Source organism: Musca autumnalis, unplaced genomic scaffold (assembly GCF_047663935.1).
Source record: "Musca autumnalis isolate F117 unplaced genomic scaffold, ASM4766393v1 scaffold_2, whole genome shotgun sequence".
Classification (NCBI taxonomy): domain Eukaryota; kingdom Metazoa; phylum Arthropoda; class Insecta; order Diptera; family Muscidae; genus Musca; species Musca autumnalis.
The window spans coordinates 6,034,522-6,058,741 of record NW_027411755.1 but is presented as its reverse complement, the minus strand read 5'-3'; the positions used below and the strand labels follow the sequence as shown (position 1 = coordinate 6,058,741).

The 24,220-nt window shown below is 35.1% G+C and overlaps 1 protein-coding gene across 10 annotated transcripts in view; it reads right to left on the bottom strand.

The window, feature by feature from the left end:
- Positions 1–24,220, bottom strand: part of LOC141393587 (cartilage oligomeric matrix protein-like) — a 92,050-nt gene that overhangs the window by 21,685 nt on the left and 46,145 nt on the right. For all 10 annotated transcript variants that reach the window (XM_073966764.1, XM_073966759.1, XM_073966762.1 and 7 more), the window contains exons 8-9: positions 23,515–23,700; positions 17,166–17,283 (exon numbers count right to left, since the gene is read on the bottom strand). In XM_073966764.1, coding sequence (XP_073822865.1) covers positions 17,166–17,283; positions 23,515–23,700 — 304 coding nt within the window. The remainder of the gene's footprint in view (positions 1–17,165; positions 17,284–23,514; positions 23,701–24,220) is intronic.

The window sequence follows — 24,220 nt, the reverse complement described above, 5'->3', positions numbered from 1 at the left end:
GCTTTAACCAATAGACAACTAAATTTGTCAATAATCTTAAATCAAATACAACAACAACAGCCACCCCATCCCAAACAACAACTTCCCTAAAAGCAAACAAACAAAAGCAATCTATAGATCAAAATCTCTGACAAAATCGGATATTGGAAAAATCATTCGGAAAGAAAAAAAGAGGAAAACAAAACTGATTTTCTTGTGAAAAAAATGTTACGCTTCAATGGGCATGCGCTCATGGATATTAGCCGGAGATCACGGTGTTTATCAAGCATGTCCACATTTCGTAGATACTTCAGATAAGTTGCTGCATGATGGCTGATATGTGGCAGAGTATGTGATGTGTGGTTATCACATCAAAGATTGTTAACAGTTCGCCTGGCTTTGTTGTTCACAACTTTCCCACACTTTTAGTCAAATCGCCGCCACATGGACATGTTTTTTAAGGCCTCAAGCCACCACTACCACTCGCCAACCAGCAATAATCAAAATATCCCAAAGATGTTATGATCAATTGATCACAAAGGAAAAAAAAACGAAAACACAAAAGAAGTGATCCTAGCTCATGAATCCGTACATAAATAACTACACAATGTATATATGTATGTAATCTACATATAGCTACATATGTATTTAGCTGGTAAGCAAAATCTGCAGGCAGCACATGCAATGCAATTGCTCTAGCTGTGTGCTGCTCAAATGTTGATCGTGTTGTTACATCTGTTAATTTTCTCCTCTCTCACTAGATCTCCAACCAAAAGCATATCAAGACAAAACCAACAGCCCACAGTCAGTCACTCAACTATGTTCAGTAAGTCTTCCGAACCATGTTGTATCCCAGCTATCTATTGTATCTGACGGTCTTTTAGCTAAGGTAACTGTCTTGAACGAGTTCGCCTACGCATTTTGGTTATGAATACTCAAAACTCACATATTGCAAAGAAACCAAGTTGTCTTATGGTTTTACTCCCATGTTGCAAGCCGTGGCTGCTGCAGTACAATTTAAAAGCGGTTTCCCTCCTGTGCGCCATCAAACACACATCAGTGTGGTTTGACTGCTTGAATTTAAATTAATATCTAAGACGATGACGGCAACGGAGACTGCGCGTACTTATAACGCTAAAATACCTTGGGCGTATTCCAAAACAACAATAATAACAACAAGCATCACCGCCAGCACTAGTCTCACTTGCCACCTTTTTGCAGAATTGACATCGCCTCATCCATGGCAGTTACTCTTCTGGCTGCATCTATTTCCAAATGCAAAATCGACTAAGTTAAGAACTTTTGGATTTGAAGAATAGTTTTTCCACAAGACATTGTTTTATTGTTACTTAAAATTATATGGATGGGAATTCAATAGGAGGGGTGGTATGATCAGTTTGGAAGACACCGCCTACTGAAAAAAATACAACTCTAAAAATAACAAATATCTTCACCACTGCTAAATACGGTTTTAAGAAGTATAAATTCTCAAATCTAATGTCAGTTCAAAGAAATACGTCCATGTGCAACCTCTGAGATATTAAAGGCTGATCGGATTACTTACTCTACAACTCTCTCACAAAACTTTATTGCATTCTACTAGGGCTTGAGAATCCCACCAGTACCAGACAAATGAAGAATTTTTAAGACAAATATATGATATATATATGTCGTACAGTTTTCCCTCGAAAATATTCTCCAGTTCTATCACAAAAATTAATTCCATTCTCTTATTCTAAATTTTAAGAATATCTTCGGCAATAGAATGTAATTTAAATGATAGTCTCTCAGAGTTATGAAATTCCGAGCGAAAAGTTTCTGCTATTTCCCGGCCACACTAAGAGTACTTTCACTGAAATTTTGACATGAAAGTAAAAGAAAATGTAGAATAAAAGGGGCTGTTTGTTTCATACGAATATTGCAACAAAGCAAAATTGACGAACACATGAATCCGTGTACACAAGTTTCTTGAAATTATGTGTTTCATTTCAGTGAAATTACTTAGTGCTGACCGGGACTAAGATGTTAAAGGTGTGCTTCAAAAATTTCATAATTTTCCTTATACAACTTCTGAATCTTCCTTCGACATTCAGCCATTAGGTTGGGCCTGATATCTAAAGACTATCGGAAAACGCCCCTTACTGGAAGAAATTGAAACTCAAATAATAGCGATGTTCCTCACCACTGCTGAATATGATCTTCAGAAATGTTATGTATAAAGTCATTTAAATTTTACTACAGACATTTGACATCCACATGAGAATCGAAAATAAATATTCAACGTTTTCTCTAGGTTTGAAGAGTCCCAATAACAGACTGAATGTCGCATATAAGTTATAAACGATTAGAGTAATGAATTCAAAAATTTTTCTGCATAAATCCAAGTAGATATTTAGCAACCCAGCAAAAATTCAGACTAGTAATTATGTAACCCACTACAAAGTAATGCAAACTAAAATAACTACTTATATTACTCCTTACTAAGTAATGAGTGCGGGTACACAGGACGTGTGTGTCCGACTACAAATCAGAGGATTGTGTGTTCAACGCTCACCGCCGGCCGTGTACTTTTTGCTAAAACAAAAAAAAAAAAAAAAGAACAGTTGGTGGGTCACATGTAAGCACATATAAACATTTAAACAACTCTTAATGTTCGTGTGTGTGGCCTAGTGTGTAGTGTGCTTGGATACAAAGCAGAAGTTCGTGTGTTCAAAATCAGCAAACAGCGGAATAAAGTACAAATATGAAATGCGCTGAAATTGAAAACAAATTCCACCTCAACTGTTCTAAAAATAGAAAATATTTTTTTTAGCTTATAGCTTATTTTTCAACTTCCAGTGGGAATAGAGTAACTAGTTTTTCTAGTGGTTATAGAATAACTAGTAAATCAGTGCGACATGCCCTTGTTAAAATAATGGGTTAGTAGGGGGTTTTGTAAGGGGTTACGACTAACAAAAATTTCTATAAAAACTCATATTTTAGTAAGGATTATTTTTGCTGCAAAATGTCTTCATAATATTTTTCTTATACCGAGCAGCAACTATATTCAGCAATTGTTGGAACAATCGGAAAACTGGAAAAATAGACCTCTCAAACTAGACGCATACCGAAATACCTGCCGAGGTACTTAAGTTAATAGACGGAAATAACACCAAGCTTCTTTTAAAACTATTCAACAATATATAAAACTGGATAATATCCCCAAGATTGGCTCAAATCAACATTTATCACAATACCTAAGAAAAAAATAATGCGAAGACCTGCAGCGACTATAGACTAATAAGTCTAATGAGCCACGCTCTTAAAATACTTTTAAAAATAATACATAGACGAATCTATCCGATCTGCGAAGCACACATGGGACAAACACAATTTGGATTCAAGGAAGGCATGGGGACACGAGAAGCGTTACTAGCTGTACAAGCATTAATACAAAATTGTCGAGAGGTACAAAAAGATGTATTTTTATGTTTCGTAGACTACAAAAAAGCGTTCGATACGGTAAATCATGATAAATTGATAGAGATCCTACTTTCAATCGGATTGGAAGACAGTGACATAAACTGCATTAAAAACCTATACTGGAAACAGATAGCAAACATTCAAGTAGATAATGAATTAACTGACGATGGTCCAATTTCAAGAGGCGTAAGACAAGGCTGCATATTGTCCCCTCTTTTATTTAACATATATTCCGAGAAAATATTCAAAGAATCTGTACGTGGAAAGAATATTGGTATCCAACTAAACAACACCTTAATAAATAACATACGCTATGCCGATGACACCGTATTAGTAGCAAGCAGCATAGCTGGACTACAAAAATTAATAGACGCAGTAACACAAAATAGCGAAATATACGGATTAAAAATCAACGTTAAGATGACAAAATATATGGAAGTAAGCAGGAATCATGCCCACAATAATACGCCACTAAAGATAAATAACGATGAAATAGAGCGAGTGACAACCTACAAATACCTCGGAATTCAAATCAACGATAAATGGGACATATCAAGAGAAATTAAATGCCGAATAGAAATGGCAAGAAGCAATTTTTTCAAACATAACAAAGTTTTACTTAGCCACGACATAAGTCTTACTACAAAAATACGATTTGTAAAATGTTACATATGGTCCGTTTTATTGTACTCTGCGGAAACATGGACTTTGAAAGATGTAGATGAAAAAAGACTGAACTCGTTTGAAATATGGATATGTCGTCGAATTTTAAAGATCCCATGGACCGAACGCATTACAAACGACGAAGTGTTAGAACGCATACAAGTCGAACGCCAATTAATAAAAAATATAAAAACACAAAAAACCGCATATCTTGGTCACATTATGAGGCATGAAAAATATAAGCTTCTGCAAACAATTATCCAAACAAAAATCGATGGGAGAACACCGAGAGGGCGACGGGAAACATCATGGCTCAAAAACATTCAAGACTGGACTGGACACTATAATGAAAGAACTCTTCTGAATGCCGCCAAAAACAGAAACCTATATATAAATTAATAAACTGATTTGTTAAATGTACCAAATTATCATTATGTAATTGTATGATCGCTAAAACCCGAATACGGAATGGCAAATAAAGAAGAAGAAACTAGACGCAATGCAAGATGCAATGCTGATTAAGATTTTAGAATAATCAATTTACAGGATTCATTTCACTTCAGAAAATATATCCATAAGTAACCTATGACATCCTAAAGGGTAACACTTCTCTTGCATAAAATTCATTTAAAACTTTGCTTTGGTTTTCAGGAATCTATGTAGGCAGAACCCCTTTATATGTATAGGTCTATAGACAAAAGGTCTTCCACTTATATATGTACTAGACAAAACATACTAAAGAAAATTTTGCACTGACTGACACACCTGAAACAAGTTTCGAAATAATATCCATATACACAGAATTTCTGATAAATATCGTTATAGGCTAACAATCCAAGGCGACTTAACCAAGTATATAGTAACTTTTCTAGTTCTAGAAGACCATCAGAATGTCCTTAAGTTGTATCTATAGAAGACCTTCAACCTTCTGCTGCTTCTATCGACAGGAGACCTTCTAAAGGATTTCTATAGGCATAAGATCTTTCAAGTGCCTTCTACAGACAAGGAACCATCTAAGGGCCTTCTCCAATCTATAAAATCCATCGGAAAGTCTTCTAAAATGTATCAGGCAAAGTAGAATATTTCAATATAATCGAAAATGCGTCATAAAAACTTCATCCCATAAAAGTAGTAAAGTACTTCTTCTTTAAACAATTTTTCCGCAAACTATTCCTGACATTCTACAACTCTTTACAAAAACCAAAGAACAGGTGGTGAGAACAACAACAATGAAAATGGTAAAACATCCTCAGCACAATAATTTCAACCTCCTACTATTACAAAACAAAAATAAGTCAAATATACACATTTTTAGTTTTGCCCCCAATCTTTTTTTTGTCCAGGCCCAGACAATTCTATTCCATTTTATGTCTTCAATCCAAATCCAAAAAACCTGACAAAAATAAGTATAGCATGAATGATTCCCATAAAATCGCCATCTAACGGTGAAAATGGAAACAATCAATTATCGAAGACACCCACCGCTCTTACAATTTTCTCCATAAACGCAAAAAATAATGTCATAGAGTCAAACAGGTAATGGGTACTTTACACGATATGTTTTTTTGCATATGAGTTGTCACTTCTCCCATACAAAATGCATATGCAAAGTGACAACTCATATGCAAAAAAACATATCGTGTAAAGTACCCATAATCGGGAAACGCCACCTACGACAGTACATTTCCGGACTAAAATGATCAAAGATCTTCAACATGACACGACTCAGCTCAAGGGTTTTAAAGCACTCACTTCTGCATACAATGATAAAAACATGATGCTATAGACCGTGACAAATCGATTGATGAATCTTGCCAGAAACAATCACTTATATTCTTATCAAAGCGCCACCTATGGCAACAACACAGGTATTGAAGACATTCACTACTCACCGAAGACACAAACACTGTTCAGGGTTATTCTATAAAATCAAAGAAAACGACAACTACTGTGAAAATGTTAATAATAAGGGGTCGATTATGGATCGCAACTCAACTCCGATTGCATTGCCGAATAATAGCTTAAAGTTCAAAACACTAATATTGAACGAATTTGAGAAAAAGTGTGTCGTTTCAGTTAGCTTGATTGTATGATCTTCTTTTCCTGCAACGATGTTACAGTTGAGTTAATCCCATCACAGTCATACCAATCATATCTAAAATAGTGTCGTACTATGTACGAAAAGCCGTCCAGACTAGGTGATAAGAAGAAGATAGAATTGTGTCGCTCGCGAACGAGCTACTTCAAAGGAACGGTTCTGGTAAATGAACAACCGGAACTATATAAAGATCATTCGTTTATATCGTTTATTTAGATTATCTCGTTTATTTAGCTCTTTTAGCCTATTTGGTCCAACAGCTGAGTATATTTCCGTCAGGTAAATTTATTTTAGTTTTTTCCATCTCTCTCTCTCTTTTTCTCTTATATGAAAAAATGAGATATGAATTGCAATTCTATAAGGTATAGTTAATATACGAACAGTTGAATTAAACGATTCACGAAAAAAAAAAGCGATTGACGTAGTTAATTCAAAGTCGTTCATTAAAATAGCGAATGACTGCTATCGTGTCTTTCTGTACCGTGCAAGCTGTTTGGATTATATCCCACGAAACTCGAATCTAGTCAAATTACGATTACGATACTGAAATAAGATGTAAATCACGAACGAACTAGTCCAGTTATACGATTTACTAAAAAAGCGACTGAACAGTTCATTGAAAATCGTTCATTAGAATAGAGAATAGGGGGCCACCGTGGTGCAATGGTTAGCACGTCCGCCTTGCACTCAGAAGGTTTGCGGTTCGAATCCCAGGCCAAGCAGCATCAAATTTTCAACGGCGGCAAAATTCCCCCTCAGTAATGCTGGCGACATTTCCTGAGTATTTAAGCCAAGAAAAACTTCTCTACAAGTGGTGTCGTAAGACACGCCGCACAATGGTTCAGGAATCGATTTTCCTGGCCAAAAATCAAAATTTTGTTTTGTCAAAGATATTTAATTTATATATGGGATTCGATAGTAAATATATTGAAACTAAGGAAACCAAAAAATTAGGCCTAAATATTGGAAGGTGTGGGCGTGGTGTGCCCCTAAAGACGAGCATTTTCCCCATTTTTGGGAAATACGTCATTTTTGCAAATTTCTGGAGAAAGACGAAGCTATTTCTCTGAAACTATAACAGATATTGTGTTCATTGTTTCTTTGTAAGGTAGGTAGGACTGTGGCCTTTAAAATCGTTTTAGCAAATTACCGTAGCGTTTACACAACATGATCTATTTTATTTTTCCTCGGGTACTAAATTTTATGAAATTCCAAATTTAGTGGACTAGAACTTTTGTGGAACAACATGGAACAAAGTTCTGTTTTCACAGAAAGATGCCCGAAAGTCTCCTCTTCCAGCCCATATATACTTTTGTTCCCGTCCCGTTCCGTCCGTTTAACACTTTTTTCAATTTATTGAAATTACATGGGTAAAAATGTGTGTTTTTCTATACTGTTTCCATATGAATTACAGTTTTTTGACACAAATTACAACTTATTTGAGTGTATGAGTTTTTGTACGAGTTATATACGTTTTATTAAAACCCAAGGAGAATTTTTTTAATTTTTGAAAAAATTAAAATTTTTTTTGTAAAATTTTTTTTACAAATTTTTGAAAAAAAAATTTTTCGACATTTTTTCGATTTTTTTTAGTTTTTTTTTTTTTGGTAATTATTTTGTTTATTTGTTGGTGTTTGACCATCTTTAATACATAGGAAGATATAAAAACCACAAAAACACTCATATTTTGATGAAAAATAGTTAAAAAACTCAAAAGTTTAACTTTGACCTTTAATTTCTCTGCAACTACCAGACCGAACTTGACCGCTTATAATTCGTCTGAAAGCTGATTGTGTTATCTGTCTAACAAAGAAAGAATTATGAAAATATCTCTATCCGTTCAAAAGTTACAGAATTTTGACCAGGAAAAAACGATTCTGAACCACTGTGCGCCGTTCGGACTCGGCAATAAAAAGTAGGTCCCATATCATTGAGCCAATATGAATCGGCGTGCACTCATTGATATGAGAGAAGTCTCCCTTGTCCCGTATGGGATGTTAGTGGAACAATTAGAATAGAGAATAACAACCATTATTTCTAGGTGCACACATATAAGCTGTTTGAACTATGTCCAGATAAACTGTAATCTAGTTCAAACTACTGAACTATAAGAACACTCTAGTTCACTCAAAAGAACTAAGATAAAAATGCTAGCCAAATGTACTAACAACTTTATATTTTTAACATATCACATGTGCTCGATCGATCATGTCATATGACATTCCCCAGATTTTCCTATCCTACCCCCGAGTTTGTTTCGACTGTCATAGAAAAATAACTTCCAAATGGTTTTCGTTTTTCATACGCATTTAGATTTTGTTCACACATTATTTAGCGAAGCTTGAAGCGTACCACAGAATAAAATAAAAATAATAAAATCTTTTAAAGTGTAGGCACCATTTATGCTGCAACCAAAAGAACAAAAACAAAACGAAAAACTCTGGTTGCATCTTCTGGCCCAAAGCATTAGGCTAGAAAGCCGGGAACTGAGTCATTCACATGGCATACACACACCAACAGATCACAGAACCAAAAAAGCCCAACCCAAACTTAAAACGACAAAAAAAGAAGTAGAAAAAACCTGGCATTGGCAAATTGGTATTATGAAATATGAATGTGTAAGGACAATAAAAACAAAAACATAGCAAAAATAATATAGGAGGCTAAGTAAAAATATGAATTTCTACCACTTCATCTTGGGATCTTGCTTGGATAAATTCTATGGGCAAATGCAAATGTTGAACGCCATTTAAGTACCAACAACAACGAAAAGCATTGCAAAATGTATGAGAACCAAACCCTGACTCTGACAATAATGTATGGCCACGACAATAAGTTCGAAGAAAAGTTCCCTGTATTCTGCCCCTAAAGTTTATAAAATATTTGCACTCAAGCAAAGAAAAGTAAACAATTAATACCGAGTTCCCAAGGCAAATTGACAAAGACGAAGCCGACTTCTAAGGTTTTGGGCTTTTGTTGGCATTGGACACATGTTTCAAGACATTGTGGAACAAAAGTGGCCAGCAACTTTTTTTGCTGCATTACCATTATTACTGGGCTCAATGGATTCCAAGAAAAGAAGTAGGTTCAAGAATTCACTTTTTTTGCTCTTATGAAACAGAAGCCGAAATGTTATGTGTTTATTTATCATTTTCTTGAAATGCTTTTAGCCTCATTGACTTTTAACAAGTGTTCTCTTGTCTTGCTAAAGTATTTGTTGTTGTCATTTTAGCCCACCAAACCATTTGACAATGTCTATCACAAGATAAACTCTTTGTCGAAGCCATTCGTTTCCCATCAATTAATTTGCTATTGTCTTGTCTGCAAACTAAACAAAACGGAACAGAAATCAAGGCATAATTCTCCACTTAATTGTCTGGAATGACAATCAAATCCACCCCCATATTTGTTGTGTTTTGTCAAGGCATGTCAAATGTAAAATGTTAGATTTGAATCGCAAGACCACCTTAGGTTTGATTATGAAATCATTTGTAATTCAATTTGTTGGAGTTTTTGATCTTAGATATTTGGATGACCTGAGGCAATAAGAATTGGTGGGAAATAAAAATAGCAAACGTTGAAGGTTTTGGGCTCTGCAAATTCCTCTATGGGGACTTCAATCAGGTCTTCTATATATACTAAACCTTTCTATCTGCGGAAGACCTTAATGAGACCTTCTATGTATAGAAGACCTTTAGTAGGTATTATATCCTTTATGAGGTATTATACCCATAGACGACTGTTATGAGGGCTTCTTTCCATAGAAGAAAAAGTAGACCTTTACGAGGTCATCTTTATGGGGTCGTCTAGGACAATTTTATATGGTCTTCTATCCATAGAAGTCCTTTAAGAGGTCGTCTATCCATGGAAGACCTATACGAGGTCGTCTATCCACAGAAGACCTTTATATGGTTTTCTATCCATAGAAGACCATCGTCTATCCATAGAAGACCTTTATAAGATCGTGTATCCACAGAAGACCTTTATAAGGTCGTCTATCCCTAGAAGACCTTTATAAGGTCGTCTATCCCTAGAAGACCTTTATAAGGTCGTCTATCCCTAGCAGACCTTTATAAGGTCGTCTATCCCTAGCAGACCTTTATAAGAGAGACTTAGAAGACTTTATAAGGTCGTGTATCCATAGAAGACCTTTATTAGGTCGTCTATTCCTAAAAGACCTTAATAAGGTCGTCTATCCATAGAAGACCTTTATACGGTCGTCTATCCATAGAAGACTTTTATAAGGTCGTCTATCCATAGAAGACCTTTATACGGTCGTCTATCCATAGAAGACTTTTATAAGGTCGTCTATCCCTAGAAGACCTTTATAAGGTCGTCTATGGATAGAAGACCTTTATAAGGTCGTCTATCCCTAGAAGACTTTTATAAGGTCGCTATCCCTAGAAGACCTTTATAAGGTCGTCTATCCCTAGAAGACCTTTATAAGGTCGTCTATCCCTAGAAGACCTTAATAAGGACGTCTATCCATAGAAGACCTTTATTAGGTCGTTTATTCCCAAAAGATCTTTATAAGATCGTCTATCCATAGAAGACCTTTATACGGTCGTCTATCCATAGAAGACTTTTTAAGGTCGTCTATCCATAGAAGACCTTTATAAGGTCGTTTATCAATAGAAGTTCTTTAAGAAGTCGTCTATCCATGGAAGACCTTTGTAACTTCGTATATCCACAGAAGACCTTTATATGAATTTCTATCCATAGAACCCCATCGTCTATCCATGAAAGACCCAAAAAGGTCCTCTATCTATAGAAGACCTTTATAAGGGCCTCTATCCATAGAAGACCTTTATAAAGTCGTGTATCCACAGAAGACCTTTATAAGGTTCCTATCCCTAGAAGACCTTTATAAGGTCGTCTATCCCTAGAAGACCTTTATAAGGTCGTCTATCCCTGGAAGACCTTTATAAGGTCGTCCATCCCTAGAAGACCTTTATAAGGCTGTCTATCCCTAGAAGACCTTTATCAGGTCGTCTATCCATAGAAGACCTTTACAAGGTCGTCTATCCATAGGAGACTTTTATAAGGTCGTCTATCCATAGAAGACCTATATAAGGTCGTCTATCCATAGAATACTTTTATAAGGTCGTCTATCCATAGAAGACCTTTATAAGGTCGTCTATCAATAGAATACCTTTATAAGGTCGTATATCCAATTAAAGGCCTTATAAGGTCGTCTATCCAAAGAAGACCTTTATAAGGTCGTCTATCAATAGAATACCTTTATAAGGTCGTATATCCAATTAAAGCCCTTATAAGGTCGTCTATCTGTATAAGGTCGTCTATCCATAGAAGAACTTTATAAGGTTTTCTATCCATAGAAGAACTTTATAAGGTTGAGAATACCTTTATAAGGTCGTCTAGCCATATAAGAGTTATAAGGGCGCCTATCTATAGAAGACCATTATAAGGTCGTATATCCATAGGCGACCGTTATAAGGTCGTCTATCCATAGAAGACCGTTATAAGGTCGTCTATCCATAGAAGACCTTTTTAAGGTTCTCTATCCATAGAAGAACTTTATAAGGTCGAGCATACCTTTGTAAGGTCGTCTAGCCATATAAGAGTTATATAAGGTTGTCTATCCATAGAAGACCTTTAGAAGGTCGTCTATCCATAGAAGACCTTTATAAGGTCGTCTATCCATAGAAGTCCTTTACAAGGTCGTCTATCCGTAGAAGATCGTTATAAGGTCGTCTATCCATAGTAGACTTTCATAAGGTTATCTATCCATAGAAGAACTTTATAAGGTCGAGAATGCCTTTATAAGGTCGTCTATCCATAGAAGACCTTTTTAAGGTTCTCTATCCATAGAAGAACTTTATAAGGTCGAGAATACCTTTGTAAGGTCGTCTAGCCATATAAGAGTTATATAAGGTTGCCTATCCATAGAAGACCTTTAGAAGGTCGTCTATCCATAGAAGACCTTTATAAGGTCGTCTATCCATAGAATACCTTTATAAGGTCGTCTATCCATAGAAGACATTTGTAAGGTCGTCTATCCATAGAAGACCTTTATAACGTCATCTATCCATGGAAAACTTTTATAAGGTCGTCTATTCATAGAAGACCTTTATAAGGTCGTCTATCCAAAGAAGACCTTCATAAGGTCGGTTATCAATAGAAGACCCTTATAAGGTCGTTTATCCATAGAAGGTCGTCTATCCATAGAAGACATTTATAAGGTCGTCTATCTATAGAAGACATTTATAAGGCCGTTTATCCATAGAATATCTATATAGGGTCGTCTATTCATAGAATAAATTTATAAGGTCGTCTATCTATAGAAGACCTTTATAAGGACGTCTATCCATAGAAGAGCTATATTAGGTCCTCTATCCATGGAAGAGATATATATAAGGTCCTCTATCCATGGAAGACCTTTTTTAAGTCGTTTCCATAGAAGACCTTTATAAGGTCGCCTATCCGTAGAATACCTTTATGAGGTCATCTATCCATAGAAGGCATTTTTGAAAAATCTTGCTCATAATTTTACCCTAAATTGGTTCAACTTTCTTTTAATATAAAGATTCTCAATTATACGAAATGCGGCGCGCATGCGTATCAATAACGCTCTCACGCAGCCGACCAAAAAGTCTCAACATGTTGGCGGTGCTGTTGTAAGAGGCTATGAATTAAATTACCAATCCATGCATTGAACAGAAAAAAATGAATTAATTTTATAACGGCATCAACTGCCCACAGATGAAGAAATATTTCTTCCCAACGAATTTCTCACCGCCGAAAAAGAAATTTAACATTTAATAAACGAAAAAACTCCCACACTCGACCGATCGTTCCTCATAACATTTGCATGGACAAAACAACGAAAATTTAAAACAAAACAGCTTTCAAGCATTTTGGCATAAATTACAATTTGTCATACATAAAACCGGGACAAAAAAGCGAGTGAGTGAGAAAATTTATTTATTTAAAATCAATGACAAAAATGATGAACAAGCCAAGAGCCCAAGGTAAAAATGATGAAGATTTCGTAAACCTCTAACATTTAACAAAGAGTTGAGAATGTGGCACCCTTGGATGGATTGCAATAAATAAAAATGCAGAAAGGTGTCTTCCATTCATTTTTTAAAGAAAAGAATATAAATCGTCCATAAAGATAATGCAAACTCATAAAAATGACCCATAACAATGGCTTGATGGTACATAAATGTCAAAAGATGGTTCACAATGGCCAATAACACACACACCCTCCCCTACCTCTGCCCACCAACGAACTATCACTCCGGAGCTTTGTGTTGGCAGCTAATGGAACGTGTAATGGTGATATGAGAAATTCCATAAATGGCTTTTAGGCCTCCCAGCCCGAGTGCATGCTTGCCTATAAGCGTGTGCCTCTTCTAGTTTAAATATCAAGTGCGTTTCATTTCATTTTCTTTTGAAAATAAATAAAAAAATCGATTTAAATTAACACTTTACTCGTATATCAGACAAGACGTTTTAGGCTTTTCCATTTCATCTTCATCTTCTTTTGTCCGTAAGCATATTTACATCGTAGAGAGATAACCACCAACCAGCCATTGGGCAAGCTCTTTCAATATTTACGCACAATAAAAATGAAATTGATATGACATGGGCTTGGGCTTGGTGGAGGCAACCAAAGTCACCGAGGCTTGCACCACTTTAAGTGAGTGCTTGAGATGGCGTTGATAGTTGTAGGTGTTCTTCTTTTCGAGCATCATCTTCATCATGGACTACATTGTAGCGCAGGGAATGCTGTTATGGATATCTCCCTTTTTTATTACGGTTTGACACCAAACCAAGAGACAAGATATGGCTGGAGCTTCATCAACAGCAGCATCAATAAACACACGGACAGGCGGACAGACAGACATTGTTGATGACAATGGGAACAGAATGCTTCACAAAATACTGCAATAAGGTGCGCCTTGTTGCCAGGTTTTTTTCTGTGATGCTCTATAAACTGCAGCATATGACCTACTTACCGTCTGGTCTTCTATAAGATGAGCCACTGGTGTTTTATGAGATAATCTAGCGGCCTCTATAGAGGCTCCAAGTGTTCTTATGTTAGAAAACGATGAAAACGTTGATTTTTTATAAGAAGATCGTTGATCTTCAATAAGAAATTTGTTGTCAATAAGAAAAAAAATTGATCTTCTATTCGTTGCTCCTCTATAAGAAGATCGTTGATCTTCTATAAGAAGATCGTTGATATTCTCTAAGAAGTTCGTTGATCTTCTATAAGAAGGTCATTGATCTTCTATAAGAGGATCGTTGATCTTCTATAAGAAGATTGTTGATCTTGTATAAGAAAATCGTTGACCTTCCATAAGACGATCGTTGACCTTCTATGATAAGATTGTTGATCCTCTATAAGAAGACCGTTGACCTGCTATGAGAAGATTGTTGATCAACTATAAGAAGATCGTTGACCTTCTATGAGAAGATTGTTGATCGCCTATAAAAAGATCGTTGATCTCCTATAAGAAGATCGTTGACCTTCTATGAGAAGATTGTTGATCTTCTATAAGAAGACCGTTGACCTGCTATGAGAAGATTGTTGATCATCTATAAGAAGATCGTTGACTTTCTATGAGAAGATTGTCGACCAACTATAAGAAGATCGTTGATCTTCTATAAGAAGATCGTTGATCTTCTATAAGGAGATCGTTGATCCTCTATAAGAAGATCGTTGACCTTCTATGAGAAGATTGTTGATCAACTATAAGAAGATCGTTGATCCCCTATAAGAAGATCGTTGACCTTCTATAAGAAGATCATTGATCTTCTATAAGAAGATCGTTGACCTTCCATAAGACGATCGTTGACCTTCTATGGTAAGATTGTTGATCAACTATAAGAAGATCGTTGATCAACTATAAGAATATCGTTGATCCTCTATAAGAAGACCGTTGACCTGCTATGAGAAGATTGTTGATCAACTATAAGAAGATCGTTGACCTTCTATGAGAAGATTGTTGATCAACTATAAGAAGATCGTTGATCCTCTATAAGAAGATCGTTGATCTTCTATAAGAAGATCGTTGATCTTCTGTAAGATGATCGTTGATCTTCTATAAGAAGATTCGTGATCTTCTATAAGAATATGGTTGATCTTCTATAAGAAGATCGTTGATCTTATATAAGAAGATCGTTGATCTTATATAAGAAGATCTTATATCTTCAATACGAAGATCGTTGATCTTCTATAAGAAGATCATTGATCTTCTATAAGAAAATCGTTGATCTTCTATAAGAAGATCGTTGATATTCTAAAAAAATATCGCTGATATTCTATAAGGAAAGGCTAAAGCACTCCTAAATGCAGACCTTTTTTCTTCTATAGGAAATTTACTATAAAAAACATACCTGAGCTCTAAAATAATCGATAACGTAGCTTATATAAAAGTCAGTATCATTGCTCCCAACCCTCTTATCCTGTTTTTTTTTTACATTCTTCTACTGACCATAGTCCGTGCATCCCAAATGCCAAGCCACTTTATGTTGTGTAGAGTTTTTTTTAACTCTTAACACTGAATTGATTTGCATAAAATGTGAAATGAATGCTGTTAAATATGGATGGGCAGACATATAGATGCACCGACCTGCGAATGGACAGACATATGTGAAAAGTTCTTCGTGTTTGCTCTGCAGAACGACCCCAAGTTGTCAACATTATCGCTATGACAGGGCATTGTGTGACTGAGTTTTTTTTTTTCTTGGGCCATCTATCTCTCTGGCCAACTGATTATCCTATTCTGGTATGTTATTATTGTTGCACCGGCATGTCGTTAATGTCATCTTTCATTATCGCATCAGAAAATATTTAAAGACCTGCATAAAATGTTTCACTGGCTGGTTGGCTGGGCCTGTCATTCCATAAATTCTTTACAACAACTGTAGTTCAATTCTGCCCCTCCTACTCTCAACAGGGAAGAAAAAAGAACAAAAATAAAATGCACTGGGGCTTGCCGGCCGGGGGAAGCCCTTCGTAACAAAACAACTAAAATATAATTTATATTCTAAAATACAAAAACAACAACAACACCAAAAGGTGATGTCAAAAACTTGTGTACGAACTAGTGAACTATAACAGCCGGCAAGCAAGTGTATGCCTGCCTGTTCAAGCATTTAACATTAAATAGAACATAAAGGGAAAAGTTCCGCTCAGCATGCAACTCCACAAAATTGAATGAAAACGTTGAATTTACCTTTGGCTTATCTCAAAAATTCTTTCAAATTGATTTAAGATTTGTAAAGGCGTCTTAAAAGACATTTTATTAGCCCCAATGGCCATTAAATTATCAAAACACTTAAGAACAACAATGAGACATGATTTCCCATAAAAACAAACACCACTCACACACACCACGTGGACACCCTTTAAAGAATAAGAACCATCACTTGAAAAAGAATGTCAACTCATCACAAACAATGGAATGGGATCACCTGTTGATCCTTTCATTATCTAAACAACAACAATGACAACATTGTAGCGCAGAACTCTTTGAGATTTCATTTCTTTTTATGACCGCCACCACTATTGTTGGTTGGTTGCTCGGCCCGTCTTTTTTCTGTTAATATTTTGACTTTTTAACGAATTTATGGGCCATTTAGATTTGGCCAAAACAATGGTTATTCATTAAACGTTTAACAGAGAAACCCCCGCAAAGCCATTAAAAGACAACTCTTAACCACAATTATAAAGGCACATATCCTAGGGCGGCGGCTTCTTTCGGCCAGCCCTGCACAAAACAAATATTAAAACAACCTTTTATCTACAAAGGAATCCTTTCATATTTCTTTGTAGTCTTTGTGTTATTGTATTTTAATCCATTCTCGATAATTAATGGAGCTTGGAATGACTGACTGTTGTTGTCGATTCATGTTAAATCGAATATTAAGCATAATTCTTAAATAAATAACAAATAAAACGAACGAAAATGCATGCATATTTACTTACATATAACAGGGACGATCGGCACAGGTTATGCCTGGTTTGCATATTTTACCATCACCCACCATACCCAATGGACAGCGGCCACACCTAGGTCCGGATAAGTTGTCATAGCATTCAACACCTGTAAATGAAGACAAGAACAAGCTTAGTTGAGGCACAGTTTTTTACTATATACTGTATATGAAGATGTATGGAACAGAGCAGAGTGTTATAAAACTCAACATAATAAACCAATCTGCCCTAGGTTTTCTAATATCAGGGAAGAAAGAACTAATGGAACTATTTGAACGCTTGTTTAACCAAACGAATTAAAAGAGGAAAAATAATGGGAAATAAAGGAATGAGGGAGCCAAAGGAACTAGCTGAACGGCATAGTCGGATATAGTACCGATCGTTCCTTTTGTGGAGTAATTGCTTTGAACACAACACTAGCTGTGTCGTTCATAAACGAACTTGTTCAAAGGAACTATTCCGTGAAATCAATGAAAGGAACCATATCTACCTCATTCGCTTATATCGTTCATTTAGCTCCTCTCGTTCTTATAGCTCTTCTAATTTATTATATTGATTAATTAATTTAATTTTTTAATATAAAATAATTAATATTATTCTATTTATATTTCCGAGAAGAAGGGGTAGCATGAACGCTATACACAAGAAAACGATATACTGAAATGTAATATTCAACCAAAATGAACCAACGAATGAAATTAACTTTTTATAAACGAAATAAAGAAGATCGATCGGCTCAATGAACGAGATTGCCCAACACAATTGAAATGTACTATGAATCGAAAATGAGCAAACGGAATGATAAGGATCGATCCACTAAATGAATGAGATTATCTAACACTACAGTTCCCAACCGCTTCTGAAATAGAATAACTGGAGTTCTGCTCATAGGTACTTCAAGTAACATAAATACTTTTTGGTAAACTGAATGAAGCAGATCGATCCGTTCAATGAATGAGATTGGCCAACACTACTGGAATGTAATATTTAACGAAAATGAGTCAGCGAATGAAATTAACGATCTGGTTCCATTTGGTGAAAGGAATGAAGAAGATGGATTGCTAAAACTACAGTTTACAACAACTTCCCAAAGGTGCAATAAGTAACTTACGTGCCCTTTTATTACCACAGAGAATATTATAAAGTTCAGAGACAGTCTCAAAGACGACTACACCATTTTCACATGTAATTCGAAGAATTTCAGTTGTAATTCGAGAATTCCAATTGAATTTCGAATTATTTCATTTGTAATTCGAGAACTCCATTTGATATTCAAATTATTTCATTTGTAATTTGAATTTTTTCATTTGTAATTCGAATTATTTCATTTGTAATTCGAATTTTTCCATTTGTAATTTGAATTTTTCTATTTGTAAATCGAATTTTTTCATTTGGAATTTCAAATGAAGAAGATTCAAATTACAAATGGAACAATTCGAATATCAAATGGAATTCTCAAATTACAAATGAAATAATTCAAATTCCAAATGAAATTTTCAAATTACAAATGAAATAATTCGAAATTCAATAGGAATTCTCAAATTAAAAGTGAAATGTTTCGAATTACAACTGAAATTATTCGAATTACGTGTAAATGGTGTAGAGCGTCTTGTCATATAGACTGCACACAATTTATACCACCGAGACAATTTTATGTTCTTTCCCAAATTAACAGAAGTAAAAAGGCAGTAAGTTCAGCTGGACTGAATCGACCACCATGACAAATCGAAGTCTCCTTTACAGTTAGTAAAAACTGGGCTATGGAGATCATAGCGTGGACATATCTTGGCTCATTTTCCTATAGCAAATAATTTTTTACCGTATTGCATGACAAAAATGTCTCCCAATCATTCAAAATACCCAAAACTGGGAACTTTCAAACAAAATTCGTAAAAAAGGCAAAATGAGAAACAAAATTATAGTTGATTTGGTTTGAAATTCTAGTTAAAACATTCATCCGGAGGTATTGTTATATGAGAGTTGTAACTAAATGTGGATATATCTCATATTCAAACTTGGTGTCGTATTGAAGACGTATGAAAAATCTATCTATCATCTATGAATATTGAGATGTTAGAGTGGTAAAAGAAGACATATGGACATTTCTAAATCTCCTTAGAATTTTACTTCGATCAGTAATATTTGTTATACTTTATTGGGTCGCAAATAATGTTTTAGATGCATTGCAAATATGAAAACAAACTTAATATACCGTCCTCTCTATGGCAGAGGACATTTCTAAATCTCCTTAGAATTTTACTCCGATCAGCAATATTTCTTATACTTTATTAGTTCGGAAATAACGCTTTCGGCGTGAATGCGAAAAAATGTTCTTCCTATTGTCGGCATCCTTTAAAATAAGATAAATTTACATTAATCACATTCTGATCATTAGTTTTATTAATTTGTGTGTTTTTGAGTATAAAAATAACTGTATTCTTATCTATCTACGTTTATATAAAAATGTGACCGACTACTGGAACCGGTCGACAATAGGAACGTTTACCCTATCATTCACCCAATAAAAAGTATTGATGACTACAAAATGTATTTATAAAGAAGATAATGTTGAATATCAGAGATCTGCGAGAACACATTCTCTCATACTGAATATTCGTGTATTCATTGCTATTGTATTGCTAGCACTCGTCCCTTTGGTGATATGGCTTACAATCCATTCGTTTGCTCAATTCGTTATTGTGTCTTTTATAATAAGCAAAAAAACAACAAAACGCTACAAATGTTCACTGCATGTCCGGAACGAAATAGCTCAGAGAACCTACTACGAACAAGGAACCAGTGGAATTATATCCAGATATTTCGTGTATATGGTTCCTTTTGTTCATATAGTTTTTTTCTTTCTTTTTATTTCGCATTAACGTCGAGAAAAAGATTCTTTAAACTATATCTGTCTTGGAACTATTTGGAACGAAGAAACTATATTAAGCTAGCTCCCTTTGGGAAAAAGAACCAAAATAATCGATCCGCTCCGTGAACTAACTATATTCTTCAAATAGGATTCTCTAAGCAAGTGGAAAGATTTTGTGGCGAATAGTATGAATCATTCGATGTGAATACCCCCCACAAAACAAGTAGCGAACGATAAGTACATACTTAACATCAAATCATTTTGTAGGTTTTGTCATGTTTTTCCAGCGTGTTTATTATGGCACTAAGACTTACAATTTTTGAAAAAAAATTATGATTGTGCCTTCTTGACCATTCATGCAAAACCCTGACATTCGGCTTTCCTTATAGATTCACTGGAAATCAGCTCATGGTACTACAGTTGAACAAATGTATTGTTAAAGAAGATAATCCGGACTATCAGAGATCTGCAGGAACCCATCCTCTCATACTGCATATTCGTGTATTCATTGCTATTGTATTGCTAGCACTCGTCCCTTTGGTGAAATGGTTAGCATTGCATTCGTTTGCTCAATTCTTTATTATTATTTTTTTTTTAATAAGCAACAAAACGATACAAATATTCACTGCATATCCGGAACGAAATAGTTCAAATAACTAAAACTATATCCAGAGTTCCGTGTATATGGTTCTTTGTGTTCCGTTTACTTTGCTGTTACGTAGTTTTTTCTCGTTCGTTACATTCATTTTTCAGATTCTGTGACAACCTTTCATGTATCAAAAACGTAAATCCGATGGATGAATGCAATAAGGAACATTGAACTAGAAAAAGAACGAGAATAATCGCTCAGCTCCTTGAACTAACTATATTGTTCAAACGGGGTTCTCTAAGCGAGTGGAAAAATTTTGTGGCGAATAGTATGAATCATTCGTTGCGTGTGCGAATGATGTGAATACCCCCCACAAAACAAGTAACGAACGATAAGCACTTAACATCAAATCATTTTGTAGGTTTTGTCATGTTTTTCCAGCGCGTTTATTGTGGTCTTTCGATTTTTGGAAAAAATCATGATTGTTCCTTCTTGACCATTCATGCAGAACCCTGACATTCGGCTTTCCTTATATATTCACTGGAAATCAGCTCATGGTACTACAGTTGTTATTTTCATATAATACGAGAGCGAAGACCATAGAATACTTTAAGGTTTTTCCCAAACAGGACTTGAACTCAGTCTTTTCGAAAGAAGAAAGCCCATAAAAAAGATCATATTATTTGTCATAAAATACAGTAAAGTTAGACTTCTTTCGTTCAGATAATAAAATGTTTCTAGGGATAGTGTACATTTCAAGATCAAGTGGTCTCTAATTTTCAGAAAATATGTTTATTGAAAAACTGTATCTTTTTTTAGAAAACCAGTCTGTAACATTTAAGAAAACCTCTCCCAAAGTCAGTTTAATTTAGCCTTCCATGTGCTATGCTGTATTTATATTTGCCTTGTTTACAAGTGGAGTTGCTTGAGTTTAGTTAGTGCCAACAAATTCTCAATGAGAAACAAAAACTCTGCCCAGATAGATATATGATTTTAGTTGGAAAACAAGTAAGAACAGACTATAGTCGGACGGGGCCGACCATGTGATACCCTATACCACTATCCCTGTGCACTAGCTTTCCGGGCTAGCTGTTATAAGATGTGCATTAGAAATTTTACCAATTTTCACACAAAAGTTTTGATCAATTTAACCCGCTAAATATTATCCGATCATACCGTTGACTTGCACGCTACTTCTTCATCTCAAACCAAAACTACGTTTAAAATTTCGCGCCGATCGGACTATTATTGCGACCTACAGAGCGGCTACAAAATCGAGCAAAAATTTTGTTTTTGGTCCATTTCATCCCTTTAACATTTCACGATCATCGCCAAAAACTAATCAGTTCTATTCTGGTCCAAACCCGACCTCCATACTAAATTTCGTGACAATCGGTCCATAATTGCGGTCTCTAGCTTGATTACAATTTTTAATGGACGGACAGACGGACGGACGGACGGACGGACGGACACACATCGCTAAATCGCTTTATCTCGTCGAGATATGAAGTTTGGTATACCACATGAGGGGTCTACGACGAATATTTCGCGGCGTTACATGAATTTTTGGGAAAACAAACTTATTATACCCTTTTCCACATTGTGGTATAGGGTATAAAAATCAAGTCTTGAAAATTCAGAGCCATTTAAAATTAAGCTTTGAAATTATTCAGAAACCGTTGAGATTTCACTTCAACCGTTTTATACTTGCATTTTCATAACGGTTGAATCATTAAAATCTGGGGATTATACTGTAGAATATTAAGATATAGGGAGAGAGTTTTACATCGTTTACTAATCACCAACTAATCTCGCATTTTTCCTTTAGCAGATTATAAGGCTATTTCTTGTGACCATAAAACCAAAATTTTACCATTAATATATGTCAAATTATTATTCATTTCATTCAATTTTTTTATAGTTAACTTTTCCCCAAAACATTTAATTACACTTTCTTGTACAAACTGTAATCTCTTCACGGAGATTAGTCATCTTTTTACTTTTGCCTTGAAAATCCATTTTATAACTGTTTCGTAGAGGGGTTTATCTCCCGAAGTCAGAACGGATTTCAAGATAATCATTGATAATGATGATCCATTTTGGGAGTGAAGATCATAAATCTTTTTTTTTTAAATTTTAATTATGCACGAAGACAATGATCCCCACGTAAGGGTACGTCGATGGTGGGGCACCAAATTAATCTTGGCATAAATCATCACCTTGTGCCGCTGTTGTGACCAACGAACAATACCACACGCCGCAGCACGCAGATGATGTAGTGGCAATAAAATTTGAAATTTTTTACAAACGGCCAACCAAATCTATTTCCTAACACAGAGTAAATGTCACCAGCAATTTATTAATAAATGTGTTGTTCTTTTTGGCCAATTTTTGAAAGGTGGAAATAAATAAATTATCCCAATTTGGAGCAGAATTATGAAATAATTTCGAATGCGGTCGATTATGAAATTAAAATTGAAATAAATAATTTTGGTTAAGATTAACCCATTGGGGTATTGTCATTGATTTTTGACATTTTGTATGAAATAATAAATGTTTATAAATTTTCAATACGTATACACTAATATCTCTGAGATTTTTAATTGAAAATTGCTGATTTAGGATACCCTGGAGTATAAGGGCTTGACAATGTTATCACCAGAGCAATTTTAGGAGTAAAATTGTACATTTTGGCTATATTAGCAAATCCAGACCCAAGAATTTGTCATATTTTTGAATAATATCTGATCTAGAAAATATCTCGTTTTGTTATTTATTTTTGTAATGAAACCCCCATGCAAATCACTCACATTTTGTTTTCATTAAAACCACAATGCCAACATCGGCCATTTACTGCAGCATTTAATTTATCATTTACTAACCTGGATAGCACGGATTTGAGGTACGACATGTTGGCTGTATATCATTGTCACCTTTGGTTTCCTTACAGCCGGCACAATTCTCCAACAGCATGCGCAGATAGGCAATTTCTTGGCGCTGGTGGGCGATATCTTCACGTAGCAGTTTTACCAAAGCCATTAAATCGCTTAGGGATTTTGCGAGGGCGTCTGAAACGAAACCAAAAATAAAATACAAAAATAATAAATTTATATAAACAAAAAACGCACACATACGCTGACAAAAATTTCAACACCGATGTGAATAGAAGATAGGATTAGTAAATGCAAGGCAAAGGATTAAACTACCCCAACACATATCTAGGTTTTGAATATGGTTGTTGCATTATGTACAACAAACAAACAAAAAATCACCATTATGTTGTGTTCAATCCCTGGGTGACAAATGACAAGAGTTGCAGCAACACCACTAGCAACAGTGACAAAAAATGGTTCCCTCACTTGTAGGTTGAGTTGAATTCTATGCCGAACAACATCGAATCAACTAACAACATTAATACAAAATAGTAAATAGTGTTGTTTATTGTTGTTGGTAGCATATGCTACCTGTCGGCCTACCTACTATCTGAGGTACGAAAATACCGACGTACATACATCTTTTACATTTCTTTTAATAACTACAAACTGAGAGTGTGATAATTAAAGAAACATTCAAAGTGATGAACAATTT